Here is a 26,720-nt window from a genome sequence, read left to right as displayed (position 1 = left end):
GCAGAGCATCACCCCTGGAGGGCGTGCTGGGTAGATCCCGGTCGGGCGCATGCGGGAGTCTGACTTTCTCTCCCTCTTTCCAGCTTCAGAAAAATACAAAAAAATAAAATAAAATAAAATAAAATAAAATAATAAAATAAAATAATAAAATAAATAAAATAAAATAAAATAAAATAATATAAAATGGAGAGCCAGGGTTGGGAGCACTGCTAGTGAATTAAAAAAGCAAAGTAAAAAAAAAACCCAAAGCGCCACAAAGAAAAATTTGAGTACCAGATAAAATAATTTGTTCCTGATTGAGGATTGAATGAGAGGAAAAGTAAAGGAGAAAAGAAACTAATATAGAGGGAGAAAAAAAAAGAGGAAAATACAAAAAGAAGAAAAAAGAATAAAAGGAGAAAGAGAGAGAGTTAAGGATTTTGAAGTGCAACCCTCATAAAGAGAAAGGAAGAAGAAAGAAAAGATAATGGGAGATGTAACACTTCTGGGTAATGTAGTTCAAGGAGAGGAGAGAGTAAGACCGGCATAGAATTAAATGACCAAATTGTAAGAGGAAGAAAATAATCAAGACAAGAAGATAAGAGAAACAAACGAACAAATATAATAAAATGGGATAGGTTATAATGTCTGTGGATTATTCTTGATTTTGAGACATTATCTTCTTGGTTTTTCTTTTCTCTCCCTCTTCCTGGTCGGTGACTCTGTACCCCAGGTTCTGCCCCTGTGGCACGCTTAGGTAGAGGTTTGCAGTTGATAAGTCTCTATGGTGATGTCATATATTGGGCTTCAGTCTTGTTGGCAGTCGAGGCTCATTAGCATTTGTAGGCTCCACCAATGAGCGAGTCCATATTCCTGGAGCCTCTTTCCTAGTCTTTTCTTCCTGAATTAGTAGCCTGTTGATCCAGCTATGGGGTTGCTGCTGCCTCTGCCTGGAGAGTAAGAGGCTCAAAGAGCTGGCAAATCCCCACTCTATTCCCACTCAGCATAGGGCTCTGGGTAAGGCTCAATCAGTCAGAGTCGCTAGTATAATCAGGTGGGGCTTCGGCCCACACACAGACCTCTGTCTCTGCCCCTCTGTCTGGGAACACAGGTGCCCACTCCCGGGGGGATCTCTAGCCCACTATCTGCGCTCACTGACCAGGATATCCGACCAGCCGCCTCTCACTCCCGGTGAGGTACCCCACCTGCACGGAAAAGTTCGAGCGTAGGGAATTTCACTCCCACTCACTCCCCATGCGCTGCTTTTGGGGGCGTAGGGGCGACCTCCAGACTCCGGTTTCGGCCCACAGAAAGGCCTCTGACTCTGCCCCTCTGTCCGGAAACATGGGCGCCCACTCCCGGGAGAAATTTCTCGCCCACTCTCCATGCTCGCAGACCAGGAAATCAGGCCAGCTGCCTCTTGCTCCCGGTGAGGCACCCCGCCCGCACGGAAAAGTTTGAGAGTTGGGAATTTCACTCCCGCTCCCTCCCCGTGTGCTGCTTTTTCAGGGTGCAGGGGCAGCCATGAAATTCTGCTTTCAACCCACACAAAGGCCTCTGACTCTGCCCCTCTGTCCAGTAACACGGGCGCCCACTCCCAGTGCTCTAGGAGGAATCTCTCGCCCACTATCTGCGCGTGCCGACCAGGAGATTGGGTCCGATGGCTGTCCCAAGTGCCTTTTTTTGTCTGGGTTTGGTGTGAGCGTTAGCTTGTGTTGACTGGGTTGCCACAAGCACAGTTTTTCCTCAGCTTGGATGTCCATGCCACAGCCTGGTTCAGATGTTTGTGCCACAGTCTGGTTCTATTCACACCCTATGCCCGTGTTTTCCTATACTCTCAGTTCCCAGTGAAAGCAGCCCTTATTTAGGTTAGTGAGGAAGGCAGAGTGTTTCTTCCTCCTTATTTCCTTTGGGGTTGATTATATATTTAGTCCATTTTTCACTCAATCATACCTTTGCATTTAGCATGCAACTTCTGGAGGCTCCAAGGATAGATTTTTCTGTCTCTGGTTGAAGATCTTGTTGAATTTGGGGGGAGGTTTATCGGTATCGCTCCTTACAGCGCCATTTCTCTGACACCATCTGTCAGTTTTTCTTTGTAGGTCTGCTAGTAACAGTTTTATATATTTGTTACTCCTAGGATGAGTGCATATGTATTGACAAATACTATGTCTTTTTGATGAGTTGTCCCCTTTATCATTATAAAATGTCCACCTTTGTCTCTTGTTACCTTTTTTTATGTTGCCTAGTTTTACCAGTTGTAATGGTGAGAGCATCTCTGTTACTTCTTACTCCAGCATTGCTAGAATCAATATTTTATTTTTATATGAATCTATTTTTAAATAAAATTTTAATTTTACAAGTATAATATATTCTCTCATTAAAACAATTATGGAAAAGTTAAAGTTTCCTTTTGGTTACTCTCCTAATTTAGTCTTTTTTCTTCCTCCAAATCTACCCAGTGTTGGTACACAACCTTTTAGGTAGTTTTTTTTTTTTTTTATCCATTTACATATAGTATATATGTTTCCATAGAAAACTATAATACTGTATTTTAGGTTGTATATGCTTTTAATATGATACAGAGTGTATTTATTTTTCACTTGCTTTTTCAAAAAATATATATATATTATCTCTAATAATATATATATTTTTCAAAATATATATATATATTATCTCTAATAATATATATTAGAGATATATTTTATTAGTACAAACAAATCTATATCACATTCTCTATATGTTGTGGTACTATTTTCAGTGAGAATGGAATTTGATCCTCACTAGCTAATCTTTGGAACTTACTGCAAATGCTTTTCATTTTTTTGAGGACTTTTCAACCACCCTAGGATGTTGCCCTATTTCTCTTTGTCCCAGATGCTACTCTTGGATGGAGACAGTCCTCAAGTCCATTTCTAGTAGATTCCCAAAACCCCCATTCTAGTTTCCACCACTTTGCCATGGACCATTCTTTGCGTGCTTCTTATCTATTATGTACTTAGATATGGTATGCTGTTGTTTCCCTCATTAATCTTTCAGAGGTTCTTCTCAATTTCTGTCTCACTGAAGTATCCCCATATATATTTTCTAGTTTAGCTATTAATTCATTTTTCAAAAATATCTTTTATAGGTTTTGTGGTTTAATAGAGAGAATAGTAGGGATATATATTCACTTTGCCATTTTGAAGCTAGTAATTAAATGCTTCTCTGCCTGAATTTTTCCTGTATTATTTAATGAAAATCTATAATAAAATAAACATTTTTAACCCTTTTTTAAAAATTAAAATTATAGAACTGGCATTGGTTAATAAGGTCTTATAGGTATCAAGTGTACAATTCTATGATACATCATTCGTATATTGCATTGTGTTCCTGCCACTCAAAATAACATCATCTTTTATTACCATTATTTGGCCCCTTTTGTCCTTTACCACCTCTCCATATCCTTCCCTCTAGTACCCACCATACTGTTGTCTGAGTCTTATGAGTTTCTTTTTTTTATTCTTTTTGTTTACTGATATTAGAGGGACACAGACATTGATTTGTTGTTCCACTTCATTATGCATTCATTGGTTGACTCTTAAATGTGCCTTGTCCAGGGATTGAACCTGCCACGTTGGATCATCAGGACAATGTTCTAACCAATTGAGCTACCCGGCCAGAACTATGAGTTTCAATTTTTTTATCACATATATGAGTGAAATCATATGATTTGTTGGCTTTTTCTGAATGACTAACTTAGCTTAGCATAATATTTTCAAGGTCCCTTCCTGTTGTCACGAATACAGTATTTCATCTTTTCTTATAGCTGACTAGTACTCCATAATATATATGTACCACATCTTCTTTATCTGACCCTCTATCAAAGGACACTTTGGTTGTCTCCATGTCTTAGCTACCATGGGTAATGCTGCAATAAACCTAGGAGTGCATATATCTTTGAGAATAAATGTTTTCAAATTTTTCAGGTAGATACACAGAAGGGGAATTGCTGGGTCATATGGTCACTCTATTCTTAAGTTTTGAGGAACCATCATACTGTTTGCCATAGTGGCTGTACCAATTTACATTCCTACCAGTAGTGAATGAAGGGACCTTTTGCTCCACAACCTCTGCAACACTTGTTATTACCTGTCTTGTTGATAATAGTCATTCTAACAGGTGCGAGGTAGTATCTCTTTGTAGTTTTGATTTGCATTTCCCAAATAGCCAGTGAAGTTGATCTTTTTTTATATATCTGTGGCTGTTTCTATGTCTTCTTGGGAGAGGTGTCTGTTCAGGACCTCTGACCATTTTTAATTGGATTATTTGTTTGGTGTTGAGTTGTATGAGTTTATATATATTTTGGATATTAACCCCTTGTCAGAGCTGTTGTTTACAAATATCTCTCATTTGGTTGGTTGCCTTTTTTGTTTTATCGATAGTTTCTTTTCTTATGCATAAGCTTTTTAGTTTGCTTTTGTTCCATTCATTTATTTTTGCCTTTACTTCTCTTGCTTTTGGGGTCAAATTCATAAAATGTTTCTACAATCAAGGTCCATAAGTTTAGTACCTATGTTTTCTTCTATGTAAGTTATTGTTTAGGTCTTATATTTAGATCTTTGATCTATTTTGAATTAATTTTTGTACATAGGAACAGACTGTAACCTAGTTACATTCTTTTGCATGTGGCTTTCCAGTTTTCCCAGCTCCATTTGTTGAAGAGGTTTTCTTTTCTCTGTTATGTGGTTTTGGCTCATTTATTAAGAATTATTTGCCCACATACCTGTGGGTGTATTTTTTGGCTCTCAGTTCTGTCCACTGGTCTCTGTGTTTTTTTGCCAGTACCATGCAGTTTTGATTATTGTTGCTTTGTAGTATATTTGAAGTCAGGTGGTATGATACCTCTGACTTTGTTTTTCTTTTTCTCAGGATTTATTTGGCTATTGAAGGTCTTTTGTGGTACCATACATATATGATGATTTTTTTATTCTATTTCTTTAAAAAATGACATTGGGATTTTTATGGGGATTAGATAAATCTGTATACTGCTTTGGGGAATATGGCCATTTTAACTATGTCAGTTTTCCCAATTAATAAACATAGAATAGCTTTTCATTTCATTGTGTCTTTTTCAGTCTCTTTTAATAATGCTTTGTAGTTTTCAGGATATAGGTCTTTCATATTCTTTGTTATGCTTAGTAGAAGTTAGATGGTTGAGCTAGAAGTTATTCCTAGCATTTCCTCTTCTCTTTCTAACTTTGCTTCTATTCAGTAATTCTCTCTTCATATTGTCTGGTGCTCTGTCGTTATTCTCACCATTGTTGTGGAAAGTTGCATTTTGTTAACCAGAATTGGAGTTCTGGCTCATGAATAAAACTATAGCGTTTTACTTAGGCCTGCTCTAAACCCTTCCCAACAGACTTTATATTTGCCATTGAAATATTTTCAACCCATGTTGTAGATGTTTAAAACATTAGAATTGGAAGAATTTCAAACTTTTTAACAAAAATTTCTTTCACCATTATAATCTTAAATTTGGGTTAGCACTGATTATTGTATAAAATACCATCATGTACAGTATATAAAACAATGAAATGTGACCTTACATATACTGATAACGTAAGTCCTTTTCCCCTTTTAATTTATATTGTGATTTTGTGAAGCCTACTAGATATTAGATTGAAATGGCTTCTTTATATTAATATATCTTTCCAATGTGTAAATAAATCATACTAAAACTTTTTGTCTACATTGGTCTACCACAATCAAATGGAGGTTATTTAGTGAAAAGTTCTTAGATTCAGTCCTCTTTTATTCATATTACTGTGATTAGAAGCTTGTAAGTTATGTTTAGGAATTTCCTAGTTTGTTATTTTGATTATAGTCACTAATAGTGCAGCTGTGTGGGAGAGCTAAAAGAATTGTGCTTTGGCAACTTGCATCACTACTTCTTATAAAATCTGATCCTGGGAAAAGAAGAACCCATTCGTGGTTCTTTCAATCAACACCTTTCTGTCATTTAATAGAAGGAAATTTTATAGATGCAGAAGGTACCTTAGCAATTATCGAGCAGTGTTTTACAGGTGAAGAAACAGAACCAGAGAGGTAAAGCAATTGGCCTAAGGTCACAGAGGTAATAAAGAGCACATAGCTCCCCACTGGCCTGCCCTGCATTATTATGACACGTTGGGAGGCCATACTCTCTTGACTATAATCACATTTATTTCTACAAAGCTACTTCAGAAAGCCATAAGTGTCTCTATTTGAAATTTTTGTTGTTTATTCAGGGCTTTTTCAGCTGCCTACTGGATTGCCTCTCTCCCTCATTCTTGAGCATCTTGATAGAGAATATTGCAGCTCCTTTGGTCTGCAGTAGAACCCAGATAGAATCCGAGACTGAAGGCAGGGGAGAACTGTCATGAACGGCACTACTTCTTTTCTCACAAACACACAAGAGAAAGAATAAGGCACTGGATTTGCTCATTAAGTAACATACTGGTAGATTTTAAATTTAATTGATGAACTCAGTAAAGTGAAGGGCTTTTTTAAAAAAAAATTCAGAGGTAGTTATTCCCTGAAAATAATTTTTTTTTTTGTCTTTGTGGGTTTGTTTTGGAGATGGGAGTGGGAGAGGAGGACAGTATATATTTCATTCCTAGCCAAAATTGAGTTTATATTTTTGGGTTTTTATTCAAAAATACAAAATTGGTAAAATAAATTCTGAACCGGTAATACAAATATAATGTATTTTGATATAACAGGATAAACGTGGTTCAGCTGATGATCAAAATACTTGTCATGTGTGGCACATGAACATAGGAGCCCTTCCAGAATGGATAGACCGCCTAATACGAAAAGTAAGTTTCTCTGGTCAGAGTAAAATTCGGAATATACTACCTTCAGAATGTTTTTGTCCTTATTTTAAGAGCTATTTTTCTTGGATATATTATTTCAAGAGACATGAAAGGCTGTGTACACTTGATTACACGTACTGTCTTCTCATTATTACTGGAATGCTTTAGGTACTTTTCTGCCACGAGCTTTGCACTTGGTATTTCCCCTCACTGGAAAGCTCTTCCCACAGATACTCACCTGTTCTCTTGTTTCCGTTGGTCTTGACTTTCAAAAGGGACATGTCTGACCTACCTATCAACGTCCCTCCCACTGTTACCACTCTTCACACTCCTTTCCTCCTCCTCTGCTTCATATACCTGTCTATAATTTACACTTTTAAATATGCATCAGTACATATTACGGGTATCAGTATATGAATTATACACTCATGCACACGCACATACACACACTCACCCAGACACACACATGGTTTATTTAATTGCCCAGCTGCCCGACTAGAATATAAACTCCGTGAAGTCAGGGGTTCAATATAGACCTAGAATAATGTCTATATTGAGTTAACGAAATATCCTGTATATATTATTCATGTATGCACACACATAAACTGAGTAATTAAGGATTCTTATTGGCACTGTAAAAATCAAAATACTGCAATTTTAAGAATCCTTAAAGATATAAGAGCAAGAACTCACTTTTTTAACAATATGACATCATCATTTCTCACAATTCAAAACCCTTAAGTTTTAGAAAACTATAAGTAATATGATTTTTAGGAAAATATAATTATCTTTCTCCACTGACTTGCTTAACGTTTTATTGTTGTTTTTAAACAATAACATTTGGTAGATATTCCTTGCATCCATTCTCACATTGTCATGATTTCCTGGGAAAATGCCAGTATGGTGCTTGTACGTGTCCTGAACTTTACAAAATATATTAGGACACTGCAGATGTTCCACTATCTCTGTTAAAAAGTTAATTTTAAGCCAGCTCATTGTTAATTTCCAGTCTGAGTATGCAAGCAATATCTTTTGGTTGTATAAGTAAAGGCAGACAGAGCTTTATTCTGATGGTTGAGTAAAGCTCCCTCCCACAGTGCTTGGTATGCAAGAAGTGTATCAAAACAGACACTTTTCTGTGGAATTTTACTTGCAAATTAAGCTCTGTAGAGTGATGTGCTTCCTGGTTCCATAGTGTATTTTTCTTTTCACTAGTCCACACTGTATACATATTCAACCTATCCTTTAAGAGATTCTTTTAGAATTCTTAGGAGTATGTTCAAATGGGCATGGTGTGCAATATGTTACCATTTTAGAACTTTGGAGCTGCTTATCTCTGTTTATGAGAAAGCTTGTTTTCATTTATTGTTCTGTCTACTAATCAGAAAACAGAAAGCTAGCCTTTTCTATGGCATAGAAAACTTTCATGTGGTGGGTTTAAAAGAAAAAACACCTCACATTCTTTGTGATTACAATGAATGCCTTGTCTTTATTTTCCTTTATTACCTGTAGGCCCAGTGGACAGTTGGAAAACTGAATTGCCCTTTTTGTGGGGCCCGTTTAGGGGGCTTTAATTTTGTCAGCACTCCAAAATGTTCCTGTGGCCAGCTTACAGCTGTACATCTCTCCAAGAGCCGGACAGATCATCAGCCAGCACAGGCAGGCCGACTAATGAGACCATCGCTGAAATACTTGTCACATCCCAGAGTTCAGTCAGGTTGTGACACGGAAACGCTACTGACAGGTGGTGCCTTCAAAAATAGAAATCTCAGGCTTTTAAATATGGCTCAAAATAATAATGGCCCTGGAAGATTAACAGAAGCTCTCTGCCTGGAGGTACGGTCTACGTATTTTCAGATGAAGAAGGGAAAATTCTTCAAAGCATGCGATCCAAAATACCAGCTTTTTGTTCCCCAGCTTGTGACTGGCAGATGCACTAGAAGAGCTTTTCATAGAAAATCGCATAGCCTGGATCTAAGCATCAGTGAGAAACTGACTTGCTTACCCACCTTGTATGAAATACGTAGTAAGACTACTGTCTTTTCCAGGCTAAATGAAACACAGCCTATTGACCTTTCGGGCTTGCCTTTAGAATCTAGTAAAAATAGTTGTTCCTTTCAGATTTCATCAAGTTTTGATCCTAATATGCTGCTGCAAAGATTGTCAGTGGCTCCCAGTGAGACTCAGACACAAAGAGGAAGAGAATTTCAGTGTGGTCTAGAAGCTTCTGCAGCATACTCTGACCATGCTCACTCTGGCAGCCTGACTTTTCTGGTGGACCTGCCCTCAGCAGGCAGGAGCACACTGGAGGCCACGGACCGGGAGGAGCTCCGCTCTCCTGTGGGCTTCTTGCACACGGGCAGTTTCTCAGTGGGTGCCATTAACCAGAGGCTCAGTAAGAGAGAGAGGAGCAAACTGAAGAATCTTAGAAGGAAACAACGAAGGCATGAAAGATGGCTGCAGAAGCAGGTAATTTTTCTAAGAGTTTACTAAAAATTTTATATTGTAAATGTTGAAGCATATATACATAAATATATATATTTTATAATACCTATATTATATAAAAGTTTGGTCTTAATAATTTTTTAAATGACATTTCTTTCTAGGTGAACTTAAGCAACTCTATTGTAACTGACATATTTAACCCTGTCTCTCTGCAAACAGATGTTTAAAAAAACACCCTTTTGTGAAGTTTTTCTCAATACTGTTAAGATTTTAGAAGAACAGTAATCTTCATGATATTGACACTAGATTGTCATATAACATTTTAAGTTTATTCAAGGTAGGATTTATTTCAGGTTAAGGTGAAGCAAAAAGGTTTCTCTAAGTAAATCTAATCCAATGACTCATTCATTCACTTTCAGCATATTTAGCTTAAATGAATATTTGCCAGGAGCCTTATTTAATTATGTGCCCACATAATCCAGATGTGGTTAACTGCTGACTTGTGAAAATAATCTAAAGGATAATTGAGCTTTGCTGTAGTTTATAAGAGAGCATGCTTCTCTTTGGTTTAAACTCCTGTGATACATTCAAGGGTGGGCTATGCGAAGGACTGAGCAATAAATGTTAGTGCTAAGGAATGCAGTCAAAGTCAATGAATGGGATAGATGCTCATGAAAATTTGGAAGTCTGAGGACTATTATATTTCTATATAAATTTTATTTTTGCAAATTTCCTTTATTATTTACTTGTCTCTAATACATAGTAGTCCTTACTAATCAGTATAATAACAGTGTCCTCAGAACTAAAATGTGGAAAGTGGCAACTTTGCATAATAATTCATTCTTTTAAAAACAGTTAAGCGAACTTAGTGCTTATGATCCTAGTTATAGACTGAACAAAACAAAGTTACTGCATTAGTGCTTCAAAAAGTTTAGTTATTTTTCACCTTTTTGTTTGATAGTATAGTTATATTAGGTAATTGTTTATTACATTTTTGACTGGGTAGCTGGCAAGAGCATTTCTGTTTGGTTTATTTGCAAATGATGGTGTAATGTGGAATGAATGTATATATTGTAAAATTTATAAATAAATATATATTTAGCACCATTATAAAATACCTTATAGTTTAATTTATTGAAGCTGTAAAATTCAAAAATTTTATTGAAAATTTGACCTAACACAGATAAATTGAAGATGGTCATATGTTAAGTAAATATTCTGAAAGAATATCTTAAAAACAGTGTGGACGGCTCTAACTTCTCTAACAAATAGAAATCTAAAAGAAGTATTAAAATTATACTTGCACTGTACTGTAAGTATATGCAAATAACACATTTGCAGTTTTTAAAATGTGTTTGATTCTTGGATTGGGTACTCTGAAAACCTCAGCTATATTATTAGTCATTTTCCAATACAAGAACAGTGTTTTACTTTAACAAGACCAAAGTTAATTTTTTTTCTTGATGGTTACTTTTATTCATTTACACACATGTGATTTAACCAATATGCTCAGCTAATTGATCATAATAAATGAGTCTTAGACCTGTGACAGGTCAATAGAAGGGGTGATGTGGTAGGATCCTAATAGGTTTGGTTGGTTGCACAGGAGCTACAGGCAAATGACCAATATCTATTTAGCAAAGAAAATGTAAAATAGTAGAAGTGACATCAGTTAGGGATATGAGTGCACATTACGGTTTGAGCCAGAAAGAATAATAAAAATAAATTTTAATACCCAGTTTTGCTAATTCAAACAAGAAGATAAATCCTAGAAAGAGCTAATATTTGAGATAAGTTGATGGCTTAGCTGTTTTAGCTTATCCATCTTTAAAAAAGATTAATTTTGCAAGCATTTATTAAATATCTGTTTGGTATACCATGTCTTTGTGTAATTTCAGAACACATTTTGTCTTTTTTCTTGATGTGGAAGATAACATACAAAATACAGAGAAAAAGTTTTTGTTATTTTAATGATATTTTTTTAAGTTTAAAATAATTTGTTGGGAAATCTAGAATTCTGACTTTCATTTGACATTTTTAATTATTTGTTTTTAATGCAAACTGGACATATTTCTGTGGCAGATACCATTGTAGGAAATGTTAATGATAACTACAAAAATTTATTGAAATTTTTGAAGCTTAGACATAGAAATAAGATTGAGAAATTGATGCAGAAAAGAGAGCCAGTTTTCAGTGGTTTTGGTCAGCAAATGTGAATTGAGCATATACTTTGAGGAAAGATTGTGTTCAGCTACTTTCAACTAACAAACCTTTTTTTAATTCAGCATAGTCTTTTGGTTGTAGTTTTTAAAATTATGCAATAAAATAGATTTATTCTTGGCATGCATCTCTATGATTTAAACATATGTGTAGATTCATGTAACAACCACCACGATGGAAATACAGACAGTTCCACCACCCCCAAAATCTCCCTATGTCTTCATGATTGTGTCTTGATAATATCTTTATAATCACACTCTTGTTTCATCCCTAATCCCTGAAAAGCACTGTTCTAGTCTTCATTACTTTAGTTTTGCCTTTTTAATAATGTTTCAAAATAATAATACAATGTTATAAAATTAGAATCATATAGTATATAACATTTTGAGACTGGTTTCTTTTACACACTACAATTGTCTGTGAGATTCATCCAAGTTGTTGCACATATCTGTAGTTCTTTCTTATTGCTCTGTCGTATATCCCATTGTAAAAATGAACCAGTTTATCCATTCAGCTGTTGAAGGATAGGTGGGTTTTTCCAGGTTCTGACAATTATGAAAAGAGCTGTTATAAACATTTCTGTATAGGTTTTTGTGTAAACCTGTTTTCATTTCTCTAGGGTAAATTTCCAGGAGTGAGATTGCTGAATCATATGGTAAGTGTATAGTTATAAGAAATTGTCAAATTGTTTTTCAGAATGGCTGTTCCATTTTGCATTCAAAGCATCAGTGTGTGAGAGTTCCATTGCTGGTAGTCTCAATATATTTTATTTTGTCATTCAATAGATAATATTGTACCACATTGTGATTTTAACTTGAATTTCCCTAATAATGCTGGACATTTTTTATGTACTTATTTTTTCGTTTGTACATATTCTTCTGTGAGGTATCTATTCAGATCTTTTGGTCATTTTTGATTGGATTGTGTTCTTCATGTTGAATTGTAAAAGTTCTTTATATATTTTAAAGATAAGTTCTGTGTTGGATATGTGATTTGATTTGTAAATTTTTTTTTTCTCCCAGTCTGGAGCTTGTCTTTTTATTCTCTTGACAGTTTTCTTTTACTGTAGAGCAAACAGGTTTAATTTCAGTGATGTCCAATATCTCTTTTTTTGTGTGTGTGTGGATCATACTTACAGTCTAATACCTAAAAACTCTGCCTAACCCTAGAGTATGAAGATTTTCTATGTTTTCTTCTGAAAGTTTTATAGTTTTGAATTGAGAATTAGGACTCATTTTGAGTTAATTTTTAAAAATAAGATGTGAGATTTAGTTCAGGCTTGGTCTTTTGTTTTACATTAAGATGAAATCACTATTCTTTCTCCATTCAAATGCATTTGCAGCTTTGTCAAAAATCTGTTGTATATGTGTGGGTCTGTTTCTGGACACTCTTCTTTTTTTTTTTTCTTTTTTTTTGTATTTTTCTGAAGCTGGAAACGGGGAGAGACAGTCAGACAGACTCCCGCATGCGCCCACCAGGGGCGACGCTCTGCCCACCAGGAGGCGATGCTCTGCCCCTCTGGGGCGTCGCTCTGTTGCGACCAGAGCCACTCTAGAGCCTGGGGCAGAGGCCAAGGAGCCATCCCCAGCGCCCGGGCCATCTTTGCTCCAATGAAGCTGCGGGAGGGGAAGAAAGAGAGAGGAAGTAGAGGGGGAGGGGTGGAAAAGCAGATGAGCATTTCTCCTGTGTGCCCTGGCCGGGAATCGAACCCGAGACTTCTGCATGCCAGGCCGAGGCTCTACCACTGAGCCAACCAGCCAGGGCCGACACTCTCTTCTATTTGGTTTATTTTTTTATCTCTCCTTTTGCCAATATAGCTCTTTTTCTTGGTTGTAGCTTTGTAGTAAGTCATAAAATATGGTACTGTAATTCCTCCAATTCTATTGTTCTTTTTCAAAATCGTCTGAGTTATTCTAGTTTCTTTGCATTTCCATATAAAATTTAGAAACAGCCTGTTTATATTTAACAAAACCCTGTTGGGATTTTGATTGAAATTTTGTTAAATTTAATTGATCAACTTGAAGCAAACTGAAAGCTTTACCAGGAGCATGCTCCTTTGGTTAGTCTAGCCTTGTTGTAGAGTTTGATAGCAGGTAGTGTGATACCTCCACCTTTGTTCTTCTTCCTCAAAATTGCTGTGGCTATTAGGGGCCTTTTATGTTATAAATTTTTGGATTGTTCTAGTTTTGTGAAAAACATCATTGGTATTTTGATAGGAATTGCCTTAAATCTGTAGTTTGCTTTGGGTAGTGCAGACACTCATAAACACAGTATATACTTCCATTTCTTTGTATCTTCTTCAGTTTCTTTCTTTAATGTCTTAGGGTTTTCCAAGTATAGGTTGTTTACCTCCTGGGCTAAGTTTATTCCTAGGTTTTATTTGTTTGTATTTTTATGCAGTTGTAAATAGAATTGTTTTGCTTAGTTTCTCTTTGACAGATGTTGTATGTTAACTCTTTTCTGTACTTGTTTTTTGAGAAGGAAGATCACAGTAAAAACACCATTTTCATCACATTACATACCATATCAAGGATATATACTATCAACATGACTTAACTCGGGAAAGTTTTGAAACAGCGAGAGGGAAAATAATACTACTTATCACGCTTATATATCCCTTGTGTATTGGTGTTTTATTGCTACTATGACAAATTGCCAAAAACATAGTAGCTTAAAACTATAGTTTTATCATCTCATATTTCTGGAGATCACAATGTGGAAATGGGTATTATGGGACTGAGATCACTGTGTTGGCAGGGCTGCATTCCTTTTTGAGGCTCTAGGGTAACATCTGTTCCTTGATTTCTCCAGCTTCTAGGAGCTGATCTCATTCTTTAGCTTGTAGCCTCCTTTTAGCTATGAAATCATTCCAACCTCTGCTTCCTTTGTTACATCTTTTCTTTGACCTAGTTAAGGGCCCTTGTGATTACATTAGGCCTACCTAGATAATGCAAAATATTCTTTCCATTTTTAGATTCTTAACTTAATTGCAGCTGCAAAGTCCTTTTTGCCAGGTAAGGTAACTTATTCATAAGTTCAGGGATGAGGACATGGACATCTTTGGGGAGTCATATTTTGCCTCCCATATTATACTATATGCTGGGTATTTCTCTGAGTTGTTTTCTTTATTTAATTCTACACCATTTTATGATATAATTTCTATTATTATCACCATTTTATGGAAGGAGAAACAGGATCAGAGAGGTTAAATAACTTTCCTGAACCCACAAACCTAGTATGTGGCAGATGTAGATCCCAAAGTTTGTGCTTTTAACCATTATTATACAACCGCCTTCCGAGAAAGGAGGCTTTTTCCCCCTCACATATTTATTGGTCTTTGGTGATTCAGGAAATGTTTCAGCATCATTATTTTAGTATAATTTGGTAGTATTATTTATTCATGCTTTTCTTCATTTACTGGTGCTCATTTGAATAGTTGACTGTTTGCCAATACCTGCACTAAGTACTGAGGATACAATGAATGGAGTGTGATCCCTTCTTTCAGGGACCTTTGAGTGAGTGGGGGCAACACATAGGAATCTTTTCTAATGCATTTGCAGAAATGCCATCTCTTAGTGGATTTGGCCAACAGTTTACTTAATCAAGGACTGGTTTTGACCAAGATTTGAGATGCATCTGAAAACCCCAGAGCAGTCACAAAAAAGCAAGCTTGATTGAGAGAGGAAGGGTAGGGAGGTTGTGCAGAAGTTGGAAGACTGCTGACAGAAAAGAGAGGAGAAATGGTCAGTTGGTAAAGAATTATGATGCAGTGGTCAGAAACTTCTGTTTGATCTGGGGATGCTGTGTAGCTGCTAGAGAGTTCCGAGTAGCTCCAGGCTGGATCCACAGTAAGAACTCAGTAAATGGTTGCTGAGTGGATGAATTGAACAAATAAATGATGTATTCAGTGCTTCAGGCATGGTAAATGATTTAAGGGTCAAGGCTAACAGTACTTCTTAACCCTGCCTGGCTGCAGGTTGAAATCCTCTCAGGAGCTCTTAAAAACACCATGCTTGGACTCTGTCAGATTATGCTTTGAATGGTCTAGGCTGGGCATCACTATGCTCATTTTTGTGTATTAAATATATATATTTTTTTCAGGTGATTCCAATGAGTAGTAGTTACAGTTAAGAATTATTGGAAAGAAGAGAGAGCAACAAAAAAAAATTGAGTGATTTAGAACCAAGTTGATAGTCCATGACAAATGATTTATGAAGAGCAAAGAGAATGTGAATTCTGGTGGATGTAGCAGAAGAAAGGCAGCTGTAAACAGGAACCAGGCTGAAAGGGGGTTGGATGGAAGAACCATACCGGAGAAGACAAGATGTTTTGATCTTAAAGTTTCTAACACCTAATAGAGCTCCTTGCTTGAAATAAAAGACAATATAAATACCCATGTTCAGGTATATTCAGATAACTTTCCTTAGCCTGGTACTTAATGAAAGGCTGACTAGGAGCAAGGAGGAGGGTGGAAATGAAATAGAGAGCTGGTGGTGGTGAGAGTGATGATAGCAGCTGTTAGCAAGTATTGAGCTTTACTATGTGCTGGGTGCAGTAGACAGTGTTTTACTTGTGCTGCCTGATTTTCATGAGCTATTAGATCACTAGAGCATGAGGAAGCTCTGATGGTGTCTTTATTTGAGCAGCTGGACAGGAGCATGAAGGCAGTGAAGCAAAAAAAAGAATTAGGAAGTAGGAGAACAGCCAATACACATGCTGTCCTTTCCCAAATTTTGTGTTAAGACCAACTTGTTTAGAGACGGGAAAAACAGAATTCTCAGTAAGCTGGTCCCAGAGTGACATAGAAAATTGGAGCTTATGACATAGGACTGAGCTTAGTGCTAGCTGTGCTTGACTGTTAGAACTAGGCTATACCTTCAGCCTTTGGGCTTTGTGTGCGCTGGGAAGACTTGCACCTGATTTACATTCTAAACCTCCACTTTTGGCTTCTGTAGCCACATCAACCAAGACCACTGCCCAGCTGTTGACTCCCTCATTGCCCCGTTTCTGCTCTTACAGGATTTAAAAATCTTAGGCACTTGCTGGCAGTGCTTCCGTGTCCTTTTCAAACCTTCTTAGAACTTGTCTGATGGCTGAGATGTTATTCTTGCCTCTTCTCATACCTGTGAACCTTACGGTATCAGCTCCCCTTTGCCCTCACACTGGGGAGGTATAGCTGGAATCTTCTCTCTGGCTCTGCATGACCAAATGTAATTGCTATCACTTGAACTTTCTTTTACAAAGTAGTATTTTATATTTAATTTTTAATTTTAGAAGCAATATAACAGTGTTAGAGAAAGTGTAAAAAACTGAAAAATAAATTTACAAATCAATCGAGTATTTACCTCTCAGTGGGAGGGAGAATATGACCTAGAGTACTATGTAGAGGACTCCAACTCTACTGGCTATGTTTTAGCGCTTAAGGTTGCTAGTGTTATCACAACTGTTGTCTTCTGTTTTATTCCATTTCATATGTCTCCAATATTTTGTAATAAATTGGAAAATCAGTTATAAATCACACTACTCTTTTAATGTCATTCCCTTTTGTTAATTATTTTGGCCACTAAGTCTTAGATCATTCACTTTCATTCTTCTGGTTGTGGTTGTAAAACTGCAGGCTTCAACAGATAATATAGGCAGGTGTTCTTTTACCTAAGAGGCCTCATTATTTTACAGTGCGTTTCTAATACTCCATCAAAATAAAATTCAGTATTTAATAATATATGAGCAGAACTTTCTAGTAAAACAAAATAACACATCTGTGGTGCACTGAGAGTCAGCTCTAAAATTCTATGCTTTTTGAGAACTCTGAGTGCTAGTTTATAAAGGTGACATGGCTCATCTTGTTTTCCAACACCAGAGGGCACCATATTTTCTCTTGCAGCATAAGAGTCAAAATCATTTCCTTCCATCAGAGAATTTCATATACTGGGGGAGAATATGGAACTGGATATTTTTAGTCTCTTGATTAGAAAAAGTGAACTGTGCTTTGTGAAAAAGAGTTTACAAATCATAGTAAGGCTTTGGTCTTGCTGTGATCAGCAATGACTTAGTGCGGTTACTAAGCTGCTTTTTGGGGGTATTTATTATTTGTTACTATATATATATATACCTATATATATGTGCGTATGTTATATTTGTTAGAGGGACTAACTCAGCTACCTGGGATAAGGCTTAGGATACATTATTTTGAAGGAGCTGTAGATACTCCATCTATTCTGGTTTCCACTTTCAGGTGGTATGTGCAGTTTTCTGGAAATAGGCATAGTCCCTAAATACAGGATAAAATCCACGGCAAATCTTGTGCTACAGAGTGGATTGGGGTGCTGGCAGAGGGGAGTGAAATGATATAAGCCAGTAAACACAGTCAGCCATTCATACTCTGATGTTTGTAGAGTTTTGGTAACTTGCATTTGATAAACTGATCTTACCCCTTTCTTGAATAAAAGAGTGTTTGGTAGAAGGCCACATCAGCCACTGACTTCATTTCACTATTGTACTTTTTTGTGAAGTTGAACATTTAACAGTGCATGTTAAATTATTTCTAGTTGATGGAGCTTTATTTTTCTTTTTTATCTCCAGCAACACAAATGATCATTTATTTTTGGTTGTCTAACCCCTAAGAAATACATATTAGGCAACTTCTATAAAGCAGCAGTATAATTCTGTAGGAAAACACCAGATGTGTATTTTAAGGAAATCAGGTGCTAGCTCCTTTTGTGTACTTTGTTGATGTATTAGTTTCCTATTGCTGCTATAACAAAGTACCACATATGCAGTTGCTTAAAACAGTAATAATATAAATTTGTTATTGTTGTGAAGAGCAAAGTCTGAAATGTGGCTCACTGGGCTAAAATCAGGGTGTCAAGGACTGCGTTTCTATCTGGAGGCTCAAGGGGGAAATCCGTTTTCTTACCTTTTCTAGCTTCTAGAGACTGCCCACTTTCCTTGGCTCTTGCATACCTTCCATCTTCAAAGCCAGCAATGGCTGTCAGGTCTTCCTTATTCTGCCATCTCTCTGGTTCTGATTCTTCCATCTCCCATTACCCCATTTAAAGACTTGTAAGTATGCTGGCCCACCCAGTCCATCCAGGATAATCTCCTTATTTTAAAGTCAGCTGATTGGCAGCCTTAATTCCATCTACCATTTTATTCTTGCATTTAACATAACATATTCACAGGTCCCAGGGCTTAGGATGCGGGCCCCTTTGGGAAAAGTGGAGATGATTCTGCCTACCACAGAGTTTTAGTGTAATCTGTGATTTTGGCCAGCTCAAGAGAAGAGGTAGCTATTTACAGGTCTTATAGTTTGAGTGTTTTATATGACCTTCCCTAGAATTTCTTCATTACTTACTTCTTTATTTTTTCTTTTCTTTTCTTTTTTTTTGTATTTTTCTGAAGCTGGAAATGGGGAGAGACAGTCAGACAGACTCCCGCATGCGCCCGACCGGGATCCACCCGGCACACCCACCAGGGGGCGATGCTCTGCCCCTCCGGGCGTCGCTCTGCCGCGACCAGAGCCACTCTAGTGCCTGGGGCAGCGGCCAAGGAGCCATCCCCAGCTCCCGGGCCATCTTTGCTCCAATGGAGCCTTGGCTGCGGGAGGGGAAGAGAGAGACAGAGAGGAAGGAGGGGGGGCGTGGAGAAGCAAATGGGCGCTTCTCCTATGTGCCCTGGCCGGGAATCGAACCCTGGTCCCCCACACGCCAGGCCGACGCTCTACCGCTGAGCCAACTGGCCAGGGCTTCTCTATTTTTTCTTGGGGTTCTAAAAATGAATGTGTTCTAGGAAACATAATTCATTAATTATGTATCAGATATTAGTCATAATTTGACAGGATTTATTAGATTGATTTATCAGGTCTTCCCTAGGTTGGGCAAAGGACAGTTCCGTTTGGATGGGGGGAGCTAGATCAGGAAAAATAATAGAGAAAAGGTTTGTTTAGCTGGCACTGGAGAGCAAGGGCTGCGTAGGTAGATGTTACGGCATTGAAAGGTAATGTGCATTATGGTATTGAAAGATAATGTTAACCTACCCTACAGTGTTACCGGAGCCAGGACTCTGAATGTTGGAGTAGTAGACAATAAACCATGTCTTATTGGTACATGAAGAACTCCCAATTAGCACATGGTTATATACCAAGAACTACTATGTTCCATTTCAGTCCATAGAGGTAATAGTCACAGACCATGGGTGTATTAATGGTAAAAATGACAGCTTTCATTTTGGGTGCCCATGTCAATTTTTTGAACTTAATAATGAGCTATCTGCCCTGAAAGACTAGTTTTACTAATGTTATTTTTATGTTATTTTGAATCGAGTAAGTGCCATATTGAAAGACATTTCGATTTCTTCTCAGATGGTGTAAATTGAGAAATAGATACCACAAGTTTATGGAGCTTGATAGAATGAGCTCTCTCTCATTTAACTCATTAGTTATCTAGGTCCTTAATCATTATGCTAAATATAGTACCTAGAAATTTAAATTAACCTTTAAACTAACTGAGTATGTTGTATGTTGCAGTATGTTAAAGAGTTCCTGCTTACTCAGAAGTGAATTGCTGAATTCTGCTCTCCCAGCAGACTCTAGAGCATTCTGCATAGTCCCTGACTTTCATACAGTTTCGTTATCTAACCTACCTTAATGTGTTTACTATTGGGGTTATACCTAAAAAGGAAAGGAAACAAAACAATGTCGCAATTCATCCAAAAGAGCAAAAGCCTTGGGTCACTATAGGTCTGTCTGAGCCAGAGAGATCTCACTTGTTTCAGCGCACTTGAAATTTCAGGTACACATCCTTTATTTTGACTAGTTTTCATTTTAGATATTTTTCTTTTTAATAACACTTATATTTTATCAAAATTCATCACACCAGTTCCTATGGAAAAACGTACTGTCCTTATGATTACCCTTTGCTTCTACTCATAACTCTTTTAATTCTACATCTTTCTTACTCCCAGGATTACTGTTTATTACAGCAATAGACAAGATTCTTCTCATTTAAACATTGAACTGGCCACCTTGCTGCCCTTCCCTGTTTGCTGTCTATATTAATGTGTCTACAGCTCCACATTTGTTCCTTTTACTATCATCTTCCCAAACCTCTTTGACTACAATTGCCTACAGGATAATTAATATTGAGGTTGTTTGCTGTGCCTTTGCTGAACTAATAATGTCAGTTGTATTTCAGAGTTTCTGTACATATACCCTTGTTTCAGCCACATTGGACTGTTGACTGTACTCTGAACATTTTTCATCTCTTAGCTTTATTTTGTGGTTTTACTTGCCTGGATTGTCCTCTTGGGCCCAGAAAACATCTTTTTGAAATCTAATCATCTCTGAAGGCACAGTTAAAGGAACATCTTTTTCTTAGAGTCTCCCAATACTTATATAGGCAGAAATAATTATTCCTTTAGCTATATTTCCAAAACTTGTCTAATTTGTCTATTATATGTTCCTAAAAGTCAGTGAAAAATAACTAAACCAGACACATTTGACTCTTCCTTGAAGAATATCTATCTCAGTGCATTCAATAAATAGTTGTTAAATAAATGAATTAATGTAAGAGCCATTTAGTAAATTTTGTGTAAAAGCAGTATACAGAAAACCTCACATAATTTTGAGTAATATCATTCATTCATCCAAAAAGTTTATACTTGGGTTAGTCTAACCTGTAAAAGTTTTTAGACTTGATTTATGAGCTTTTTCATATAGGAAGTGAGGTATTCACACATTTTTAAATGTGTATAAAATGATATAAAGTTATTTTTATGATAACATATGATATTAAAGGTTTTTTTTATATTTTGATTCTACAGTTCAAGGTTTAACCTAAATATATATTACAGAGGAAACAGTGCTAAATAACATTTCTGGATTTATTTTTCCTTTTTTAAATACATGAACGGTATTCAATGCACATAAATATTGTTTTTGGCAAAGAAAAGAATGTATTAGTTTGTCTTTAATATTTACCATATCCATTAAGACTACTCTATTAGTTATCACTTGCTATAATATTCTCTTAAAATTTACTGGCTTAAAAAAACATCTGTTTTATTTGTTTCTAATTCTGCTGGTTAGCAATTTGGGGTAGGATTAGCCAGTTAGTTCTTCTACAGGTGTTGCCCATATCAAAGGGCACTCAACTGGCCTGGAATATCCAAGGTGGCCTCACTTGAAGCTCAGGGGGTTGAATCTGATTTCAGTCTGTCCTCTCTCTTCATGTGGTCTTTTATTATTAATGATCTTCATGTGACAGTGTTGCCTTCCAAGATGGCTAGAGGAAAGCGGAAGCCTAGACTTGGAATCAGAAAACATCACTTCTATTTACAGTTAGTCAAAGCAGATCATGAGGTTTAGACCAGAATCATAGGTGGCAAAGTAGATTCTTCCTCTTGATGAGAGGAGCAATAAAGTCACATGGAGAAGGAACATGGACACAGACATGGGAGGAGTTATTAGGACATTTCTACAGGCATTATACAGGGTTGGGCAAAGTAGGTATACAGTTGTGAGTAAGCAAAACAGTGTATTCTTGTATTATTATTTATTTATTATTGTATTATTTTCCATACAAGCAACTATAAACCTACTTTTGCCTAACCCTGTATACCACAATTATTGTGAACTTCAAAATGTTAAAAGTTAATCCTCAGCTGTTTTTTGTTTCCGCTAGAAAACTCCGTGGAAAACTGGTTGCATCCAACGTATTTTGTTCTCTGGTGTTACTTGTAGTGGATCTAATCATTACCATTTTTAAAAAGCTTTCTGTGCTATTCTAATAATGTGTAGCCAGAGTTTTGAACTATTACATTAGACAGTGTTCTCTTTGTACTGCTCATTATCTGACCTTGAAAAAGTAGGCAATGCTTTATATGGCAGTTCAGAAATAGGTGAAACAGTTGACAAAGAGCAATTTGTTGCCTTAATTGATTTTAAAATTATGCCTCTAAAGCAACGTGTGTGAAAAACAGGAAATAAAACAGCAAATAATTTTTTAAGGAAATAGACATGAAACAAAAAAGTTAATGTGACAAGAAATTAATAATTACCATTGAGAAGCATATTAATTATAAATGACACAGTGAGCCAAGTTTTGCCTATGGGTTCTTGTGCTGTCTTCACTAATTGATATGGGAATTGTATGCAAGCCTCTGAGAAGAGACTTCAGACCAATGTGTATTGGAGTAATATGCACCAATATCTATGAAGGAAAACTGATTGTATGGGAGCTGAAAGAAAAGAAGAGTTAAATTCAGCAACCCTGCTGAGGAGTGCAGAGCCACAAAAGTTAGAACTGAAAGGGCTTTCAGGAATTATCTAATCTGCTCCTCTGCCTTGTCCTTCACCATCACTAGAATTGACACACACATTGCCCTAACTAATCTCCTTGCATTCCAAATTTCTATCTCAGAAAACCTGCCATTGTGCTTGGCTTGTAATCGAAGGGAAACAGCATGAATACTGAAGGAAAACCGAAAGTCCCAACAAATTGAGATTTGAATTCTGGTTCCACTGACAATTTAGCTGTGTGTTCTTTGCAAGTTACTTAATTCACCCAAGCCTTATTTATTTTTTTCCTACATGTTTAGTGCTTCATACACAGAAAGTAAGAATGAGATGACTAGATGCTAGTGACATGTCTCTTCCCATTTGTTGTTCAACTTGTAAGGGTTGTCTTCTTTTAAATGTAGATTAATAGCATGGTCAGTAGCAATAGTGTGACCTTAAGGCTTTCTTAACTCCTGGTCTCCTGTGTCTGGGCTTTCTATATGACAGTTACCCTTTCTCATTTTACACTAATTCTAAGAGTAAATAGTATGTTACAATGTTAAGTGAAAAACAAAACAGGACATATAAGCATATTTACAGATAATTTGATCATAACCATGAAAAAATATTGGAAGGAAGCATTAAAATTTTACAAAGAGTTATAAAAATCTTTCTTCCAAATATTTAAAATAAATGTGAATTGCTTCTGTAACAAGAAATAAGTATTTTCCCCTTTACGGTCAATATATGCATATGCCAAAAGGTAGCCCACACTCTGAGGCAAGTTTATGCCCTCGTTTTATAAAAGCTATTTTCATTGTGACACCAACTCCACATACAATTTCAAAGTTTTCTACGATAGCAAACCCCAGTGTTGAATTTTCTATCTAAACGCATAACATCATTTAACCAATTCCCAAAGCTAGAAACTTGGGCATCTTTTATGACTCCATTTCCTTCATTGCCCACAGATTATTGGCAATTATACTCTTATATAATTAGTTATTAAATTTGATCATTCTACTTTTAAACTATTTCTTTTCTTCTATTCTCACTGTTTTAGGCCCTAGTTCAAACCTATTATCTCCTTGAATTACTGCTAAAGTATACTGGGTCATAATAGTCTGTCAACTGAAAATTTGTGAATCCTCATTTATGAAGGATATTGTCTAAATTTGTTCAGTTTGTGCCCACTCTACATTTCCGTTTTCATCTTCCTCATTTTTATCTCCCTCACACCTCCCTATCACCTCTTTTTGGTCCAGATTCTTCTTAGTTCCTTGAAACTCATACATACTTTCATGCTTTTGTAACTGGTTCTTCTATTTTGATTTCTTTACTCTTTCTCCACTTCAGAAGTTACTTATCTGTGCCCAGGCAAGTTTAGCTGCTTTCCTATCTCCTAGGATCTTTCTAAGTGACTAGAACATACAGTACATTGTAAGTTCTGTATTCATGCCTTGACTGGACAGCGGGTCTCTAAAGGCAGGGCCTGTGTGTCTTTCATCTTAATACTTCCCAGCTCCAGGTACAAAGTTGGCAGTTAATAATTGTTTGTTGACTTGATATAGAGTGATTTCTTTTTTTTTTTTTTTTTTTTTTTTTTTTTTTTTTCATTTTTCTGAAGCTGGAAACAGGGAGAGACAGTCAGACAGACTCCCGCATGCGCCCGACCGGGATCCACCCGGCACGCCCACCAGGGGCGAGGCTCTGCCCTCCAGGGGGCGATGCTCTGCCCATCCTGGACGTTGCCATGTTGCGACCAGAGCCACTCTAGCGCCTGGGGCAGAGGCCACAGAGCCATCCCCAGCGCCCGGGCCATCTTTGCTCCAATGGAGCCTTGGCTGCGGGAGGGGAAGAGAGAGACAGAGAGGAAAGCGCGGCGGAGGGGTGGAGAAGCAAATGGGCGCTTCTCCTGTGTGCCCTGGCCGGGAATCGAACCCAGGTCCTCCGCACGCTAGGCCGACGCTCTACCGCTGAGCCAACCGGCCAGGGCTAGAGTGATTTCTAATTTCCTCCTCCTTTCCCTTCACGACTGAATTGGAATAGTTTGTTAAAGATCACTCACAAATCGTAAGTGCGCAAATCATGAAAAATAAAATAACAACTGAGAACAAGTGTATTTGAGTGTATGCATATTGAATTGGGAGGGAGAGCCTTCTCAAATGGAATATTTGCTCTTAGTTTTGTTATAAAAAAAAACCCCTCCAAAATAAAGTTCTTTATTTCAAAGCCAATACTAAGACTAAGAATAGTGCTTTGTAGTAATAATAATTTTGTTTTTCACCACTTTCAAAACCCTAAAATTTAAAATCGCTATTTATTAGCTATGTGATTAAAAAGAATAGAGTGTTAAATACTTTATATATATATTATTTCTGATTTGCACAGTAACCCTATCACATAGGTATGCTTATTTTGTAGACAAGGAAACTTAGACTTGGAGAGGTAAATTATTTTAATCCAAGTCATTTAGCAAGTGAGTGGTAGCATTGGCAAGAAAATTTTTAATGTTTTAAAATAATCACAAAAACCAAATGTATAATTTAACGGTATGTTATAATTGAATAATATGTGAACTATGACATTGAAAGGATTGCTATTACCATAATCAACAAATAAACCATCAAAAGTTTTTACATAATAGTCTATAAGAGAAATTGTCTATAGATTTACTGTCTATTTCTTTAATCCAGCTACCACTCCTATGCACCACATGCGCGCACGCACACACATACACACACAGGCACTTAGCCATGTAATTCTGCTTGAATTAGTGTTAGCCTCATTTAACAGGGATTGTCTTTCTTCTACTGACTGCTAGTAAGTGTCTTCCTTTGAGTTGCTCTTGTTTTAGGTTGATTTTTTTAAGGCTACTTTCCTGTATTTACATTTCTTTCTTTATGGATCAGCATGTATAAGGAAGAGTTCTTGTCTGACCACGTTTCTGATGTTCTAATTATATAAAATACTTCTTAGGTTTTTTTAATATATGGTGTAAATAATTATTAACTTTGATGATTTTTCATCAAGTGTGTTCATTCTTGCTGCTAAAGAAGCAAAGCATATTAAGAACAAGTACCTTTAAAATTTTACTTTCAAATAAAACTTGTTTTATCATATTTTAGCACTTAAGATATGTGCCTATATTAGGATTGTTTTCATATTTTATAGTATTCTCAGAAATGAATTTGTTCTTTCTGAAAAGTAGCTAAGAAGTTGTAAAACTGGTCCTGACCAGTTGGCTCAGTGGATAGAGCATGACTCAGAGTATGGATGTTCTGGGTTCAATCCCTGGTCAGGGCACATATGAGAAGGGACTATCTGTTTCTCTTCCCCTTCCTGTTCCCCATCTCTCTTTCTTCCTCATCTCTCTCTCTTCCCCTCTCACAGACAGTGGCTTGACTGGTTTGAGCATCAGCCCCAGGCACTGAGGATAGCTTGTTGGATTCGAGCATTGACCCCAGGCGGGGATTGCCAGGTGCATCCCGGTTGGGGCGCATACAGAATCTGTCTCTGTATCTCCCCTACTCTCACTTAAAAAAATTTAAAAAAAATTAAAAAGTTGTAAAACTAAGATGACTTTTAATTTGAAAAGTAAAATTTGGATAACTGAATAATGTTAATTTGACAGTGAGTGCTTCTACTTATTAAAATAAAAATATTCCCAAAAAAATAAATAAAATAAAAATATTCCACAATGTGTAAAATTAAAAATCTGAGGAAGATGAAATTTGCTTAAAAATTCATTGTTCAGAAATAAAAGCTTGGCTGACTGGTGTTGACATAGTGGATAGAGTGTAGACGTGGGACACTGAGGTCCCAGGGTTGAAACCCCAAGGTCGCCAGCTTGAGCGTGGGATCACAGACATGATCCCATGGTCACTGACCTGAACCCAAAGGTTGCTGGCTTGAGCAAAGCGCCACTTGCTCTGCTATAGCCCCCCGGTCAAGGTACATATGAG

At 36.8% G+C, this 26,720-nt stretch overlaps 1 protein-coding gene and 1 long non-coding RNA gene across 9 annotated transcripts in view; one reads left to right on the top strand and one right to left on the bottom strand.

Annotated features, from left to right (window-relative positions):
• LOC136312729 (uncharacterized) overlaps positions 1–26,720 on the bottom strand; it is a 176,484-nt gene that overhangs the window by 32,336 nt on the left and 117,428 nt on the right. The window lies entirely within an intron of this gene.
• RNF180 (ring finger protein 180) overlaps positions 1–26,720 on the top strand; it is a 199,026-nt gene that overhangs the window by 55,365 nt on the left and 116,941 nt on the right. For 7 of the 8 annotated variants that reach the window (XM_066242444.1, XM_066242471.1, XM_066242452.1 and 4 more), the window contains exons 3-5: positions 6,723–6,818; positions 8,328–9,284; positions 12,100–12,135. In XM_066242444.1, coding sequence (XP_066098541.1) covers positions 6,723–6,818; positions 8,328–9,284; positions 12,100–12,135 — 1,089 coding nt within the window. The remainder of the gene's footprint in view (positions 1–6,722; positions 6,819–8,327; positions 9,285–12,099; positions 12,136–26,720) is intronic. The other variant, XM_066242488.1, reaches the window with a different exon arrangement.

This window comes from Saccopteryx bilineata, chromosome 1, assembly GCF_036850765.1.
Source record: "Saccopteryx bilineata isolate mSacBil1 chromosome 1, mSacBil1_pri_phased_curated, whole genome shotgun sequence".
Taxonomy (NCBI): domain Eukaryota; kingdom Metazoa; phylum Chordata; class Mammalia; order Chiroptera; family Emballonuridae; genus Saccopteryx; species Saccopteryx bilineata.
Note: the sequence above shows the minus strand (reverse complement) of the source record. Positions and strands in the feature narration are given on the sequence as shown.